Source organism: Salvelinus sp. IW2-2015, unplaced genomic scaffold (assembly GCF_002910315.2).
Source record: "Salvelinus sp. IW2-2015 unplaced genomic scaffold, ASM291031v2 Un_scaffold3902, whole genome shotgun sequence".
Lineage (NCBI taxonomy): Eukaryota > Metazoa > Chordata > Actinopteri > Salmoniformes > Salmonidae > Salvelinus > Salvelinus sp. IW2-2015.
The window spans coordinates 22,327-39,497 of record NW_019945176.1 but is presented as its reverse complement, the minus strand read 5'-3'; the positions used below and the strand labels follow the sequence as shown (position 1 = coordinate 39,497).

The following is a 17,171-nucleotide window of genomic DNA, read 5'->3' as shown; positions in this document are numbered from 1 at the left end:
GGGTTATCTTTTAAGGAAATTGACAGAATCAAATGTTCAGTCTTTTTTGGAACTTAGGGGGTGTTTTCTGCTTAGCTAATTTGGGTCTCCAAATTAAAATGCTGTGTAAATTCTTCTTGATCGTACATATGCTATACTAGTGTTAGTGTATGGATAGAAAACACTTTCTAGTTCTTATATGCCGTTGGATTTTGGGTCTTGGTGGATTACAGAATATTAAAGCATTTTCATGACAGGGGTCAGATTTTCAGAAATGTTTACCCTGATCTGAGCGTGTTTTTAAGGGCGAACAGTGAATGCTATGAAAGAAACCGCACTATTCGCCTACGTTCTCTGGGGTCGTAGTCACAGTTTTGTAATGGATTATGCACAATACAGCTAAAACGAAAACGTGCAGACGCTCCGGTTTTTTTCCTCTGCCGTCGGTGCGCAAGCCATGGACATGAAGACCTGCCTCCTTCCATATCGTTTTTTAGAGAAGTGATATTCTCCGGTCTATGGTTTTCAGTCGTTATAAGCTTGTTAAAAAATCAGATGTAGTTAATTTGAACCGTTTTAATAGCAATTTATATAGATCGTGTTAGGCGATTGCTGAGGGATTTTATTTGATCGTGCACGTTTCAGCTTTGGGAACTGTTTCGCGTCTCGGTCTGTGGTGTAAGTTGACACTTTCGAGGACCGGAATGATATGACCAAAGAAGATTACATACATAGAGGATATTTGCCAAGATCTGATGGAAGAAACTCAACAGTAGCAATATTTAATATGAAAATCGTTTTCGTCGAAATTTTAAACGCCAATAGTTCGCAGTTTTGTTTGTTATCGCGTCAATTGGAACCCTGTATGGAAAGGAAGGATAATTTTAAAAATTGTAAGTCAGGTCGTTTGATTAAGTAATAATTTGTCTTTCAGATTCTGTCAACCTGTATTTTAGTCAAGTTTGATTAGTTTCAATTAAAACTGATCACCTGAAGAATGAGTAAGACATTTTGAGGCTGATTTCTAGTATTTTTCATTGTGTAACCAGGTTATGTATGGCTGAATATTGCACTTTGACTCAAGTATTATTATTGTTGTCAAAATGATGTTACGGAGTGTCATAGGAAGAATTTGCTGAGAATGGAGTTATGAAAAATTAAATTATTTGTGGGGTGAGTCGTTATAGCGTCTTTGGGCTGGACATCGATGCGTGGTCACTGTTTATCACATGTGGTATGCTAATATCGATTAGTGTGTTTTGTGTTAAAACTTAGAAATCTGAATAGTGTCTGTGAAATCACAAAGTCTGGTTTCCATTGCTTGGCTTTGGTCTGTTCTTATAATGTTCATTATTAAGACGTAAATTGGTCAGACACGGTTGCTCATAGTAATCTAGTCGTCTGTGATGGTTCGGTGCAATTGTAAACTGTGGATTCTAGCTGAAATAGCACTTTTTTTAAGCATAAATTCTATAAATTAATGGTATCAGACGTCATCTGATGAGGTTTTAGGTTATGGCTATCAATATTCTTAGTTTCGCCGAATGTGGTGATAAAGTGGTGGAGGAAAACATGGTGGGACAAGAAATGTGTATTTTGCTAACGTGTTTAGCGTAATATTTAACAGTATTTTTCTCCTGAAACTATTAAAAATCGAGAATGGTGGCTTAATCACAAGATTCTGTTATCTTTCTGTGTTCTGACTTGTGATTTAATGGATTATTAATGGTCTTACTAGTCGTGTGAAGCTATGCTAGCTATGCTGACAGTGTGTGGGGATGGGGGTGACCGACGGGTAGAGGTTGTTAAGTAAATGTTTACTCATTTTGTGTGTATGGTATGTACCTCCCAAAGTAATATAGTTTTGTTACATCATTGAAACACTGTTGACGCTCATCCCTTCTGGTCTTTCTCTGCAATCCCATAATCAGACTTACCTAACAACTTAGTCAACTTGTATGCATTACTTGTTTCTGGGGTGTTTTAAGCCATTTTTTTTTGAAGACTTCAAGGTATATTGAAATCTTTGCAGGACTGGATCTGTACGCAGGCTTGTATCGTCGTAGCGACTCCACTGTTATAAAAAGCATACTCAATCTTCTTCTCCCCCTGAATGCGCAGACTGAGAGTGACAGTTCCCACTGAATACTGGCCATTGGGTTGGAGGGTCAGAACAGCCACAGGTCTCTCTTCACAGACACACAACAGAAAATAAACATTATCAACACATTAGAAATGTAAATTATATGTTGATCAGCATTCATCACAACTGACAATCATAAGTTGTCATTTTGGAACATTACAGTAGCAGTTGAATGTGTGACTTACAGATTAATACAGAAACTGAATATATACAGTGATGTTACACACACACACACATCACCTTTCACAGTGATAGTGAACCAGATACAGATGATTGATGATGGATGTTGGACTGGATTCCTCCTGACACCAGAGAGACCCTGGTCAGACTCAGCAGCTCTACTGATGGTGAAGGTGGCTCCTGTGTAGTGTGTCTGCTAGCAAGGTTACACTTTTTTTTTTTTGTCTTTGTACCATGTAAACTCCAGCCATGTCAGACCCACGAATCAGAGTTACTGTCTTCAGGTAATGCAGGGTTGGTTTTAGTGTCAGTGTACTTTGGGCAGGGCTGTAAGAAAAGAGCATGATTTAAAGATCTGGATACATGCTTACAGACATCCAAAGATTTAGCTTGTTGTTGGAATGTTTCTCTTACTATAAAAGTGCATTATAGGGGTATGTGACTTGATTAGGTTGAATTAAAAGTATACATTTGTTTGTTTAAAAAAATACTTCACTGTACAGAATAATATGAAGATCTTATCTTCTCAACTTTAAGTAAGTGAGATGTAGTTTATTAAACTCACCAGCAACATGACGATGGTGAGAGATGAGCTGAGATGATTGTTTCGGCTGTCTTGTCCTTGTCCCCTCACAACTGGTACTGACCAGCTGGCTAGGGAAGAGAGATGGTGGTGGTTCTGTCGGAATGGGAGCAGTTGGTTGTCTGTGCCAGCGGTACGATCACCTGTATCGTATGTCACAGTATTCGCAGAGTGACTGTCCTCCAGAATAGAGGGGACCGTGAGAGCTTTCCTGAGGCCGTGGGGCAGCTGTGGAAAACAATATAGAAAAAAATGCAGTCAGAGCAAAGTTTCCAACGTATGACTAATCTGGCCTTTCTGTAGGTGTATACGTACTTATGCATTTCCATTCAATGACCAAGACAATCTACATGATTGATCTCAATAAATAGTGCCATTTGTTTGAAAAAAACAATAAAGTAATAACTCACAATGAAGTGACAGGATCACTGATGATTGATGATTGGATTGACTCGCCTGACACAGTAGACGACCTGGTCAGCCTAGCAGCTCTACTGATGGTGAAGGTGGCTCTGTGTGTGTGCTGCTGAGGCAAGCTCACTACTTTTTTTTTGTTTTGTACCATGTAAAGCTCCAGCACTGTCAGACCCACTGAATCAGCAGAAGAACTGTCATCAGTGTTATGCAGGGTTGTGGTTATAGTCAGTGTAGTTCAGAGAGCTAAGAAAACACAGACAGAATATCAAAACATCTGTGTTCATTGCTTGGTCATTTTAAATAATTTTGCTTTTGCATTTAAAGTTTTGATTAAGTTATTTTAATAGGGTATGTTGTCAGGACCGGTGCGGAATAAGTCACTAATCTGCAGACAGAAAGAGTGAGGCAAACAGGTACTAGAGATGTGTCTATAAAATAGAGTTCGTTCCACAGTAAAAGAAACATCTACCAAAAGGTAAAAAAATCAAGAAGGGAAGAACAAACTCAAAACGACTCCAATCAAATACAAAAGCAAAAAGAGAACCTCTGGAAGATCCAAAGAGAAAAATATATGTTACAACAAGGCTGGGCTGGGGCTGGGTGCTAACATACAACACTGAGCAAGGAATGAGGAAACACACAGGATTAATCTAACAAGGAACGAAATACAGGGCAAACACTAATTAGAAGAGGGCAAAAACAAAAAGGATACAAAAAGGTGCATGGACATTCTAGTGACAAAAGAACAGCATGGCCAAAACTGACGAATCCCCCAGGAACGGTCCTGACTTCCTACACATTCTCAGGGTGAGGCCCTGAAATGACGAATGAGTTCCAGGGTCTAGATGTCTTGTGCAGGCCCAGGAAGCGCTCCTCGGGACGCTGCCGTTCCGCAGTCCACAGAAAGACTGCAGGACCGCTGCACCGGCGGAGTCCAGTATCCGTGGGACGGTATACAGCCGAGCCTCCGATGAACGGGGCGGAGGTGCCTGCGGAGAATAAGGGAGAAAAAACAGACAGTTTTAATTAAGAAATAGTGGAAATGGTGGATGTTTTAGGGAGTCTCGGGTAAGTGCAGGCGAAAAACGTAAACGGGATGCACTCTGCTGCAGTCTTAAAGGGTTCGCTGGAATCTTGGGAGCTTGGCCTCTCCCTGACACCAGTAGAGACCCTGGTCAGACTCAGCAGCTCTACTGATGGTGAAGGTGGCTCCTGTTGTAGTGTGTCTGCTAGGCAAGGTCACTACTTTCTTTTTTTTGTCTTTGTACCATGTAAAGCTCCAGCCACTGTCAGACCCCACTGAACACGTCAGAGAAACTGTCACTCCAGTGTATGCAGGGTTTGGTGTTATAGTCAGTGTAGTTTCAGGAAGAGCTAAGAAAACAGAGCAGAATATCAAAACATCTGTATTCATGCTTGGTCATTTTAAATAATTTTGCTTTTGCATTTAAGTTTTGATTAAAGTTTATTTTAAATAGGGGTATGTTGTCAGGACCCGGTGCGAGAAACAGTCACTAAATCGGCAGAACCCAGAAGATGAGGCAGACACAGCAGTACTAGAGATGGTGGTCTAATAAAAAATAGATATCTTCCAAAATACAAAGAAAATCCACAAAGAGGTAAAAACAGCAAGGGAAAAACAAACCTCAAAAGACTAATCCAAAATACAAAAGAACAAAACCAGAGAACCTCTGGAAGATCCAACAAGAGAAAAATATATGTTCACAACAAGGCTTGGGCTGGGGCTGGGTGCTAACATACAAACACTGAGCAAGGAACTGAGGAACACACAGGGATTAAATACTAACAAGGGAACGACATACAGGTGCAAACACTAATTAGAGCAAGGGCAAAAACAAAAGGTACAAAAAAGGTGCAATGGGGACATCTAGTGACAAAAAAACAGAACAGTCCTGGCCAAAACCTGACANCAACAAGGCTTGGGCTGGGGCTGGGTGCTAACATACAAACACTGAGCAAGGAACTGAGGAACACACAGGGATTAAATACTAACAAGGGAACGACATACAGGTGCAAACACTAATTAGAGCAAGGGCAAAAACAAAAGGTACAAAAAAGGTGCAATGGGGACATCTAGTGACAAAAAAACAGAACAGTCCTGGCCAAAACCTGACATATGTTGACTCTATTCAGTTAGAATTTACAGTGTACACAGTATATCTGTATTTAGATTAACCCTCATTGACTCAAAATTCTTAAAGTCCAGATAGTGATTGAAGATTAATAGTGAGCTCACCAGTGACACTAATGTAGAGAGATGTATCTATGTCAAGTGGTTATGGGCATGGAGGCACTTGAGAGATAAGATGATTTACCTGTTACCGTAAGTCTGACTGCATCACTCCACTCAGAATGCTTCTTCTGATCAATATGTGTACCCACACACCTGTAGTCCCCATTGTCTGAAATCTTAACCTCACTGATCTCATATTCATGATTCCTATTGATTGTGTCTACATCATCCTTGCGCCATGTGTATTCCCAGTCAGTGACTTCTCCCCTCTGTATGTTACATCTGAGAGTGACAGACTCTCCACTGAATATCTGGGAGGATGTGGGGTATATGGTCAGAACAGCCTTTGCCTTTCCTGTACAAAATAAAACCAGAATGATACAATTGTTTTTTTGAGACTCAAAACTAAAAATATATCTTGTCAAAGAAGCTTTAAAAATCACTAATATAACATTTGATGAAGCATTAAGAGTTTGAGGCTTGATCAAGTGTTCAAATATTTACCATCATCGTCTTCAGAGTGTCCAGAGTAGATGTGTGTACTCAGCACTACAACAAAGAAAGTCACATTGCTCCAATAGTAGCCTGAAATAAATAATAACATGCCATAATCATGTTACTGATTACCAAATCCATTCTGTACTTTATTTTAAAGGTGCAATCTACGATTTCTACACACATGTTTTATCATTAAATTAATCATAGGCATTTATTCTTGAAGAGTATAACTTTTAATTCCCTCAAAACTGTCTTATCCCATCATAAATGGAAATATATGGTTATTTTATGACAATTATTGTAAACAGTAGATGAATGAATTTCCTTAGCCCCATCCCTCAGCCATATACCACAAAAAGAGTCAGGGTGGCCATTTTGAGGTAGTTTGAATTACGGACTGCAGCTTTAAATGGCCGCTGACTTCCCATGTTCTGCACACAGAGAGTGTATGTACAGAGACCAAAAACACCACAACACCACTCATTAATCTATAGTTTACTATAACTGTAGTGAAGAAACCCTCAACCATCTACAATAATCACAACTTGATAATACAACACATCCAACAAATATAGCATTTTATATTAATTGTCATTAACAACACATTTTGCAACCACTGAGTTAACACCACTCTTTAGTTCCTGAGTAATGACTTGGTTAAATGCACACCACCACATCAACCAGGTCTGCATGGCATCGGCTATACAAGCTCAGGTTCTCACAGAGATGCAACATCAATGTAGGGTGGTCACTTTCTTACTTCATATCTACACCATATTTGCTGCAATTTCCTTTGAGTGCTATTTACTAATATTTCTCAATAAGGGCTAAAACACCAAAAACAAAGCTAAAGCGTGAAACTGTCTTCATTTTGATTAATGTCTTATTCCCTTTTCCTATAAATTCTTAGTAAATCAGGTAATTAGTGTTCATAAACAAACACACTAACTCAGTACTTACATAGCAGCAAACAGAGCAAGGTGTGCTCCATTCTGTCCCCACAGACAAGTGACTTTCTCTACAACTACAGTCCTTCTAACAAACCCCTCTACTTCTATATGATGACAGTCTGCTTAGATCACACCACTTCACTCTGAGATCACACCTCTTCACCGTACACAGAAAAACATTCTAGAGAAATGTAAAAATAGATAGATAGTGTAGGCCTTCCCTCAAACCTTTGCTCAGTTGTCAGGTGGCAAGCCAAGCCAGCTAACCTCAGTTGAGGCACAATGGAAATGCGAGCATCTCCCAGCCACCTCTCACTTCTAAATCACTCTCTCACAAACACAACACACACACACACACACACACCACACACACACACACACCACACACACACACACACACACACACACAAACACACACACACACACACACCACACACAACACACACACACACACACACCACACACACACACACACACACACACACACACAGTGCTCTGTGGCACTTAGAAAAAGTCAAACTTAACCGATTGCTTAATTAGCATTATTATGCAAGTTGAGTGGACTTAAAAATGACAAGAATTTGAGCCAAAGTGTTAGTCTTTAATCAACAAACTCTGCTTGAAGTCAGTTGTATTTGAACAAGCTTGTTGAGTAAAATACAAAATTAATATTTGCTCAAAACAACTCAAAAACACACCAATCATCATCATTTTCATTATTCCAGCATGATCTCTTGCAGGTTGATTTTCAGAATGGTTTGTTTCATGTATTTGCATGTACTATGACTGGTTGCTTACGCTACACAAAACATACATTTTTCTAAACGAATCCAATCTGTTAGTAGTTGGACATATTTCACACATTACTGATATGTTTGTTCCAGTTTATGTGATTTAGGTAGTCTCAATAATCAATCTTCTCTACCCCGTCAGTCATTCTGAATGCAGGTTGCGTGTGACTGAAAGTTTCAATTGTTGGATATCCTAACTTTGACTGGATTCCAATAGAAATTACACATCCCTTTGCAAGCCGGCATAATTTGACTAAACCAGGAGTTTCAGACCAGTGTGTTAGGGTGTAACTAGGCCCTCAGCGGCTTTATGATATATGTAATGTGTTGTCACAATGAGTTTAATTATAAAGATAACATATCCACTTAGACATTCACTAGGTGAAGGCTACAGTACTGAAAACCATTCAATACAACAATCATGTCGCTAACAAATACAGTCGTGAGTGGAAATTACAATTCACTCTAAAAGCAAGGCACTCAATGTATGCAAAAAGGTAGAAACATTTTTTATTCTGTGAATGGAATATTTTGGGGAATTAATTGAATTCCATCTGGTTATTGGGACAGACATGAATGCCATTTTGGACATGCGGACAAGTTAAATAAGAACAACTACAGTCCACATGTAACAAAGACTCTCCATCATATACTCTCTGATTACAACCTCATTGATGTCTGGCGAGCACATAATCCTAACGCAAAAGAGTACACTTTCTATTCACAGGCATAAATCTACCTCACTAATCAATGTCATACTATTATCTACAACTATTTTCTTTAATCTAGAAACTAGAAATTCGACATATGAGCTTGTCTGATCACAACACCTATAACTGCCTATGACACATTTCAGAATCTAATTGTAACTTGATCCTCAAAGAAAGGCATAAGGCCTGATGATACACTATATATATGATAATTAATAAAGGGAGAAGAGTACAATCATCAAATTGTGTAGATCGTGATGAAATTAACAGGAACATCTAGGCATATCTACAGAATGTACACGTGTAAGATGCTGAGGATGCAGAGGGTTGTATATCTATGCAAGGCCCAGCCTATGACCACATCCTGTTCAGCTCACAGTACTTTCTGGTAGGGACAAGGGGGGCCTTCTGGGCGTCCAAATGCGATCTTGTCATACAGAGTCTGYGGCTACATGTGACRGATAATCAAGAAGWAACTGTTTCAGCATCAAGAAAGGTAKWGACTATTCTCAAAGTAGACTACATAGTCTTCCATTCAACCACAGACATTCTACCATTATGACCATTTATTTCTTACCTTGTTCAATCTTGGGATAACCAGATCATTGACCGTTTCATAGATGGATATTGGGTTCACATGACTGTTTGATCTTGTCTGGAATCAAAATACAGCCCATTACAATACAGTACATACAGCTTCACACACTCAGATACATAATAACGGCAATGCATACTTACATCTCTACTTCTTGTGTTGATCATAACATCAGCATATATTGTGTTGTCAGTTTGATCTTCTGTGTTTTATAAGAACAAAATATCAACCAATCAGATACATTTCATACAGGATATCAACAAACATACCCAGGAATTAATGAGGGGTCTCACCCTTTTTCTAATTTCTAGCAAATCCCCCCCAAACTCATATCAGCTGAAGAATACTTCTAGAACCAACAGAAATGTAAATTTAAATATAGTGGAGGCCCCTAAGCTGTACATACCCGTGATACTTTGGCCCCTGCAGTAGCACACTGCCACAGCTACAATAAGAATCAGAACCACAGCGCCTCCCACTGATACTCCGATATAGATGGTATACCACACCAGTCCTGTCACATATTGTTCACACACATGATTAGACTATACAATATGATAAAGACTAAATGGCTCTATATCATATACATCCAATGTAATCACATGCATTATATATTATATTTGACAACATAAGCGTATAAGCACACTGAAAAGTGTATGGAAGGGATTATTATGATAGCTAGGTACCTGGGGTGGTTGTGTCATTACTGCACTTTACTGTTGCAGAGGCAGTTTTCCAACTGACCAGGTTGGAGGCGTTGCACTTTACACTGATGTCGACCTCTGCTGGTGAGAGAGAGAAGTAAATCTGCTGGGCGTCCCCGTAGATCTCATTGTCTCTCTCCCAGGTGTAGGTAAGGTTGGGGTAGCAGGACACGTTGCACACCAGCCGTACCGTACAGGAGYGGTTGGCCAATAGCTTGATGTCTGTCTGGATCGCCACCTTGGATATAGGCTCTGACCAACCAGGAGAGAGATAGAGACTCATAATGAGACAACCAGAAGAAAGACGACTGAGGATTAAACTTGAAAATGTGATTGAAATGTAACAAAGCATGGTGAGTAAGGTCAGTATAAAACCCCAAATTCAGTGTTATAGTGTAAAGACCATCAGCTGTGGTCATGTATAAAAATAAGAATGATATCAAAATAGGATGCAAAAAGATGAAAACAGCCTACCGTGGACTTTCAGAGTGATGGTCTTTCTGTCAATCTGACCTTTGTCCCCTTCGCCTGTAAGTAGAAAATCCCCTGAGTCTTGCAGTGTCAGTTCTCTGACTGTTAAACTGAWGTTTTTGGTGTTCATCTTTAGTCTCCCCTCAAACTGGGATCCAGGTGAATATACAACTTCTGAGTTKAATTCTGCAATAACCTTTTCCATATACTTCCACTCCAAGGATTGGAAATGTTCCCTCTCTAAGCCTGCCAGCAGCTCCACAGAGTCCCCCACTCTCTTGTTGATGATCAAAGGAACAACCACAACTGAAAACACACAAATACACACGTTATTCTGACATCAATCAATGGTTGGACACTATGTTACAATGATCTTATTACTGTGTAATTATTACACTCAGAGAAAAGATAAGATCTTGTGAATAAAGCCTACATTCAGATTTTTAAAATTTTTAAGACAGGGAAGACAAAAATATGTAAATCTACTTAGCAAAACGTTAGCATAAATATTCATGTGCGCCACTATTCTAACTCCATCAGTTTCTTACTTCGTCAGGGGCTATCTACACAATTCGATCGGACCTCAACTAAGATAATCATCCCACAACCAAGAAAAAACCTCTTCAGAATGACAGTCTGATAACATATCATACGTGGATAGTTTTTGTAGAAAAAAGTGCCATTTCAGGTAGAGAAATCAACAGTTTACAATGCACCCCACCATCACAAATCGATAGAGATACTAGATGCAGCAACGGTATGACCAATTACTCACATAAACATTTCATAAAAATAGATCAAAGCATAGCATGGAAAGGACCGTCAGTTCTGTATTTCAGACCATATTCAGTAGCTTTCTATAGTCGTTTTTCAGGCGAACACAACAATAAATCGAATTAAGTACAACCACATGTGCAAACTACCGAAGCATCGATCCGATTCAGCCAAAGAGCGCTAATATCGTCCAATCCGTTCCCTCGACTAATCACCAGGATTTTTCTTGCCAAAAATATTAATTTTTCAAGCTACCTCTAGGAATTCTCCTACGATAGATAGTAGAACCGCCTGTTACGAAGACTTGGCTGTCACTTTTCCTAGTTTTTTATGGGTAGCCCCCACCTCGGTTTTTAATGTCAATCTGAATAAGCAAAACCACTTGTTGTTCTCAACAAACTCATATATAGTATACAAATTGACAAGCTAATGATAGACAGGAGTAACCCGGAAAAGTCATTTTAGAATCGCATTAGCAAAATGCGAGATCATGGATTACAATCAAATAAAAATTACAGGAAGAAGTACAAGCCCAAATATGTACCTGACGTTCATCTATAGAGGAATTAATTGACTAATAATAATTACTTACTTAAAAAATACCAGGGTGACAAAGCAATCGAAGCATCAAATAGTTCTTCAATGCAAACCGCGGCTTGGGGGATGATTTCACTTATTACTTTAATATTATCTAAACTACCTGTTGATCTATTGCAATACACAGTTGGCCAAAGTGATAGCTGATAGATTTCGTGTATTAAGCACAGTCAACAATTGCTGCGAGAACAATAGCCGTTAGCAAAACAACTAAACTTTGCGGACCTAAGGTGAGAACTTACCATTTATCATATTATTGTACTATGCTCTGTACTATGTGATACTGTTCTTCCATCAGATCTTGGCAAAGAGTTGAAATTAACTTACTATGGTTCAATACAGTGTGCTAACGTCTTTGGTCGAATAGATGTTCCTCCTGTCTATCCTGTCGATAATTCTAAATATGTCGAGCTATTGTGACTAGGGCGAGTGTCCAAGAGTAACCTGTGATTTCACTAAACTGAAATGATGCCGTGACTGTTTTCTAACAAATAACTATCCTAACCAACAATGAATATACGTGTTTCCAACAGACTGAGTCTTATCAGAGATGGCAGGAATATCAAATTATAAGTGTGTTACCGGATATCAAGACCAATTAAGTTAGATCGGGCCGACAAACTGGATGATAGAAACGGGACCTATTGAAAAGAGAGTTGTCATATAAAAACTGGATGGAAAGTACGAAAATAGGTTTCGATGGTTTGCACTTTAAAACTACGATCATTTAGATGACTGTTAATATCATTAACTATCACTAATAATATTGTCTTCCTGTAAAACATACGTAACAATAGAATAAATGAAATATGACGGGATATATAACATGTAAGATGCTTGGATGTTATTCATAAAGTGGATTTCTTGGACATAGCGTGAGTTAAGTCAATATATGTCGATGGCCTTGCAACGCTTAAAGGATGCTCGTATCGTCACGCCATCGTAGAGCTATGAACTAGCTAATGCTAATCAGTGTGTGCGGGGAGGGCCGCGGATAGCATCATTGTGGTCCTGATAACTATGGCATTCATTCAAAAGTGTATTGAGCTACAAGCACGAGGGCTCAGAGGCTCGTAGAGGTTAAAGGAATCTGTTACGAATTCTAAACACCGAATGGCAGTTAGGGCTTGGTCTTAGTACCATCCAGCATAAGACTTAAATGAGCATCAAGCCGTTTGAATAATATCAATCTCCAAAAGGGGTCCAACCAAAGCGATAGCAGAGCCACAGACATGATTTCTCCAGGGGTACCAAACAACTAACGTATCTGCAATTCTAGAACTCATGTCATCGTACACGAAGTGCTTCGACAAGAAATAGTTGTTACTGTATATACACTTCACTTAGACAAAATTCCACGACTTCTTATCAGAGTATAGATAAAATCTCAACATGTCGATTCTACACTATATACTATCAAATAAACTATCTATCAATCATATTTTAATCCATGAGCTCTAATCATGTTATGGTCGAACAGCGGAAAGAGACAAGGTAATAAGGTATTAGACATCAACGCAGTCTGAGTTTTTTATTTCTACTCTTTCATGTGGAGACAGCAATCATGACTATGCGACCATCATCTGACCGCGAAACAGCACCCCCTAACGTTCGCAAGAAGTTAACACCCGAACACTGTGCTACTGCGTACATCTCCTCTACGCCTAAATCCACAGATGTCAATCTGCTTCCCCAAAGCAATTCCTGGTACAGACTCTCGTACCTCCGTCGCATAAGCAGGATTACAACAACTTCATAAATCCATCCACTGACTATCTATCAGTAGAGACTACATATACCTGTCCTGAACATCTATACACCCAGCTCATTCTACTCTCTTTAATAGCACACACCATATTCGCGAGGTTAGATAACTATGAAACACATTACACTACAGTGTGGTAGTTATTACATCTGGAGCTTGAGGAGGTGGTTATTCAGAAAATCCACCCCCACTTGCTCAGTTCCCTGCCTCGAGCGCCAACATCCCTGTTCTGACTGACAGTGGGAGCAAGAGTGCACAACTATGAACTGCTTGGAATAAAATCCACAGCGACCAATCGAGAGCCAACTCACATCGAGAATAACAATCCATGACAAGAGAATAATAGTTGACAATCAATTATGATTAAAAGTGGTGCCTGGGAGATAAGGGGTATTTTAAGGGTTTTATCAATAAGAGGAGTGAGAAAGGCAAAGAATTAGTTCTATAATATAGCAGTATAAATGAGCAAACCCTGAAGAAATTCACGGCTGGCCTAGGTATTCTACGACAATATACTAAATGTCCACAATATTTTACTCACACCGTATGTTTGCAAGGAGACAAAAGCAAGGGGAAGACTTTTAGTATGAACCAAATCGCGTTGTTTAATAGCTGATAACTTTATATTAGTAGTGTCACACAGTGAAAGCACAACTATCATATGCACATACAGTGTAACAATCGATAAAACGTCTAACAGAACCAGTGTGCACAAATACATACTTACATAATAATTATACAGGATAACAACAGTAAAGAGCGTGTCGGTTAAATGAAAACACAACGTAACTTTAAGATTTACTCACAGGCCATTGAAAGATTATGTCACCCAAGAATAACGATGAAGGGCTAGGAACATCAGCATGTTGTTTACCTAGAGTTGATATGTGTGGTCTTTTATGATACAATGGAACAAAAAAGAAGCACTAGGGCGAGAGAGAGACATCTTGAGTATGAAGACTGCTGCAGCACCTAGAGAAGAGGTCAAACCTCCGCCGAATTTCCAATCCTTGAGTGGAAGTATGGAAAAGGTTATTGCCAGAATTAAACACCAAGAGTTGTATATTCACCTGGATCCCAGTTTGAGGGAGACTAAAGATGAACACCAAAAACTTCAGTTTAACAGTCAGAGAACTGAACTGCAAGACTCAGGGGATTTCTACTTACAGGCGAAGGGAACAAGGTCAATTGCCAGAAAGACCATCACTCTGAAAGTCCACGGTCAGGCTGTTTCATCTTTTTGCCATCCTAATTTTGATATCATTCTTATTTTATACATGACCCAAGCTGATGGTCTTTACACTATAACACTGAATTTGGGGTTTTACATGACCTTACTCACCATGCTTTGTTAACATTTCAATCACATTTTCAAGTTTAATCCTCAGTCGTCTTTCTCTGGTTGTCTCATTATGATTCTCTATCTCTCTCCTGGTTGGTCAGAGCTCATATCCAAGTGCGATCCAGACAGACTCAAGCTATTGCGCAACCACTCCTGTACGGTACGCTGGTGTGCAACGTGTCCTGCTACCCCAACCTTACCTACCACCTGGAGAGAGACAAGGAGATCTACGGGGACGCGCCAGCAGATTACTTCTCTCTCTCACAGCAGAGAAAACATCACGTGTAAAGTGAACGCCTCACCTGTCAGTTGGAAAACTGCCTTGCAACAGTAAAGTTGCAGTAATGCACACACCACCCCAGGTACCTACTCATTAATAATCCCTTCCATACACTTTTCAGTGTGCTTATATCGCTTATGTTGTCAAATATAATATATAATGCATGATTACATTGGATGTATATGATATAGAGCCATTTAGTCTTTATCATATTGTATAGTCTAATCATTTGTGTGAACAATATGTGACAGGACTGGTGTGGTATACCATCTATATCGAAGTATCAGTGGGAGGTCGCTGTGTCTGATTCTTATTGTAGCTGTGGCAGTGGCTACTGCAAGGGGCCAAAGTATCACGGGTATTAGTACACGCTTAGGGCCTCCACCTTATTTAAATTTACATTCTGTTGGTTCGTAGAAGTATTCTTCAGCATATGAGTTTGGGGGGATTTGCATAGAAATTAGAAAAAAGGTGAGACCCCTCATTAATTCCTGGGTAATGTTGTTGATATCCTGTATGAAATGTATCTGATTGGTTGATATTTTTTCTTATAAAACACAGAAGATCAAACTGACAACACAATATCTTGCTAGTTATGATCAACACAAGAAGTAGAGATGTAAGTATGCATTGCCGTTATTATGTATCTGAGTGTGTGAAGTGTATGTACTGTATTGTAATGGGCTGTATTTTGATTCCAGACAAGATCAAACAGTCATGAACCAATATCCATCTATAACTCAATGATCTGGTTATCCCAAGATTGAACAAGGTAAGAAATAAATGTCATAATGAAATGTCTGTGGTTGAATGGAAGACTATGTAGTCTACTTTGAGAAATAGTCATACTTTCTTGATGCTGAAACAGTTTCTTCTTGATATCCTCACATAGCCGCAGACTCTGTATGACAAATCGCATTTGAACGCCCAGAAGGCCCCCCTTGTCCCTACCAGAAAGTACTGTGAGCTGAACAGGATGTGGTCATAGCTGGGCCTTGCATAGATATGACAACCCTCTGCATCCTCAGCATCTACACGTGTACATTCTGTAATATGCTAGATGTTCCTGTTAATTCATCACGATCTACACAATTTGCATGATGTGTACTCTTCCTCCTTTATTAATTATCATTATATATATAGTATCATCAGGCCTTATGCCTTTCTTTGACGATCAAGTTACAATTAGATTCTGAAATGTGTCATAGGCAGTTATAGGTGTTGTGATCAGACAAGCTCATATGTCGAATTTCTAGTTTCTAGATAAAAGAAAATAGTTGTAGATAATGTATGACATTGAGATTAGTGAGGTAGATTTAGCCTGTGAATAGAAAGTGTACTCTTTTGCGTTAGGTTATGTGCTCGCCAGACATCAATGATGTTGTAATCAGAGAGTAATGATGGAGAGTCTTTGTTACATGTGGACTGTAGTTGTCTTATTTAACTGTGTCCGCATGTCAAAATGGCATTCATCGTCTGCCCAATAACCAGATGGAATTCAATTAATTCCCCAAAATTTCATTCACAGAATAAAAAAAAATGTTTCTACCTTTTTGCATACATTGAGTGCCTTGCTTTTAGATGATTGTAATTTACACTCACGACTGTATATGTTGTAGCGACATGATTGTTGTATGATATGGTTTCAGTACTGTAGCCTTCACCTAGTGAATGTCTAAGTGGATATGTTTCTTTATAATTTAACTCATGTGTGACAAATTACATATACGATGAAACGCCGCTGAGGGCTAGTTACACCCTAACACACGTCTGAAACTCCTGGTGTTAGTCAATTATGCCGGTCTGCAAGCGATGTGTAATTTCTATTGAATCCAGTCAAAGTTAGGATATCCAACAATTGAAACTTTCAGTCAGCACGCAACCTGCATTCAGAAATGGACTGACGGGTAGAGAAGATTGATTATTTGAGACTACTAAATCACATAAACTGGAACAAACATATCAGTAATGGTTGTGAAATATGGTCCAACTACTAACAGATTGGATTCGTTTAGAAAAATGTAGTTTTGTGTAGCGTAAGCAACCAGTTCATAGTAGCATGCAAATACATGAAACAAACCATTCTGAAAATCAACCTGTCAAGAGATCATGCTGAATAAGGAAAATGATAGATATGG

At 39.1% G+C, this 17,171-nt stretch overlaps 2 protein-coding genes across 2 annotated transcripts in view; both read right to left on the bottom strand.

The window, feature by feature from the left end:
• The window catches only part of LOC111956377 (uncharacterized), a 7,946-nt gene extending 2,823 nt beyond the window's left edge, over positions 1-5,123 (bottom strand). Inside the window, exons 1-4 of the mRNA XM_070441409.1 lie at positions 5,111-5,123; positions 4,101-4,291; positions 2,868-3,113; positions 2,578-2,629 (exon numbers count right to left, since the gene is read on the bottom strand). Coding sequence (XP_070297510.1) covers positions 2,578-2,629; positions 2,868-3,113; positions 4,101-4,291; positions 5,111-5,123 — 502 coding nt within the window. The remainder of the gene's footprint in view (positions 1-2,577; positions 2,630-2,867; positions 3,114-4,100; positions 4,292-5,110) is intronic.
• Positions 5,124-5,517: 394 nt separating this feature from the next.
• Positions 5,518-17,171, bottom strand: part of LOC112076645 (basement membrane-specific heparan sulfate proteoglycan core protein-like) — a 30,401-nt gene continuing 18,747 nt past the window's right edge. The window contains exons 10-14 of the mRNA XM_070441408.1: positions 10,279-10,581; positions 9,845-10,056; positions 7,015-7,072; positions 6,061-6,105; positions 5,518-5,911 (exon numbers count right to left, since the gene is read on the bottom strand). Of these exons, the coding sequence (XP_070297509.1) occupies positions 5,592-5,911; positions 6,061-6,105; positions 7,015-7,072; positions 9,845-10,056; positions 10,279-10,581 (938 nt within the window). The 3' untranslated portion in view covers positions 5,518-5,591. The remainder of the gene's footprint in view (positions 5,912-6,060; positions 6,106-7,014; positions 7,073-9,844; positions 10,057-10,278; positions 10,582-17,171) is intronic.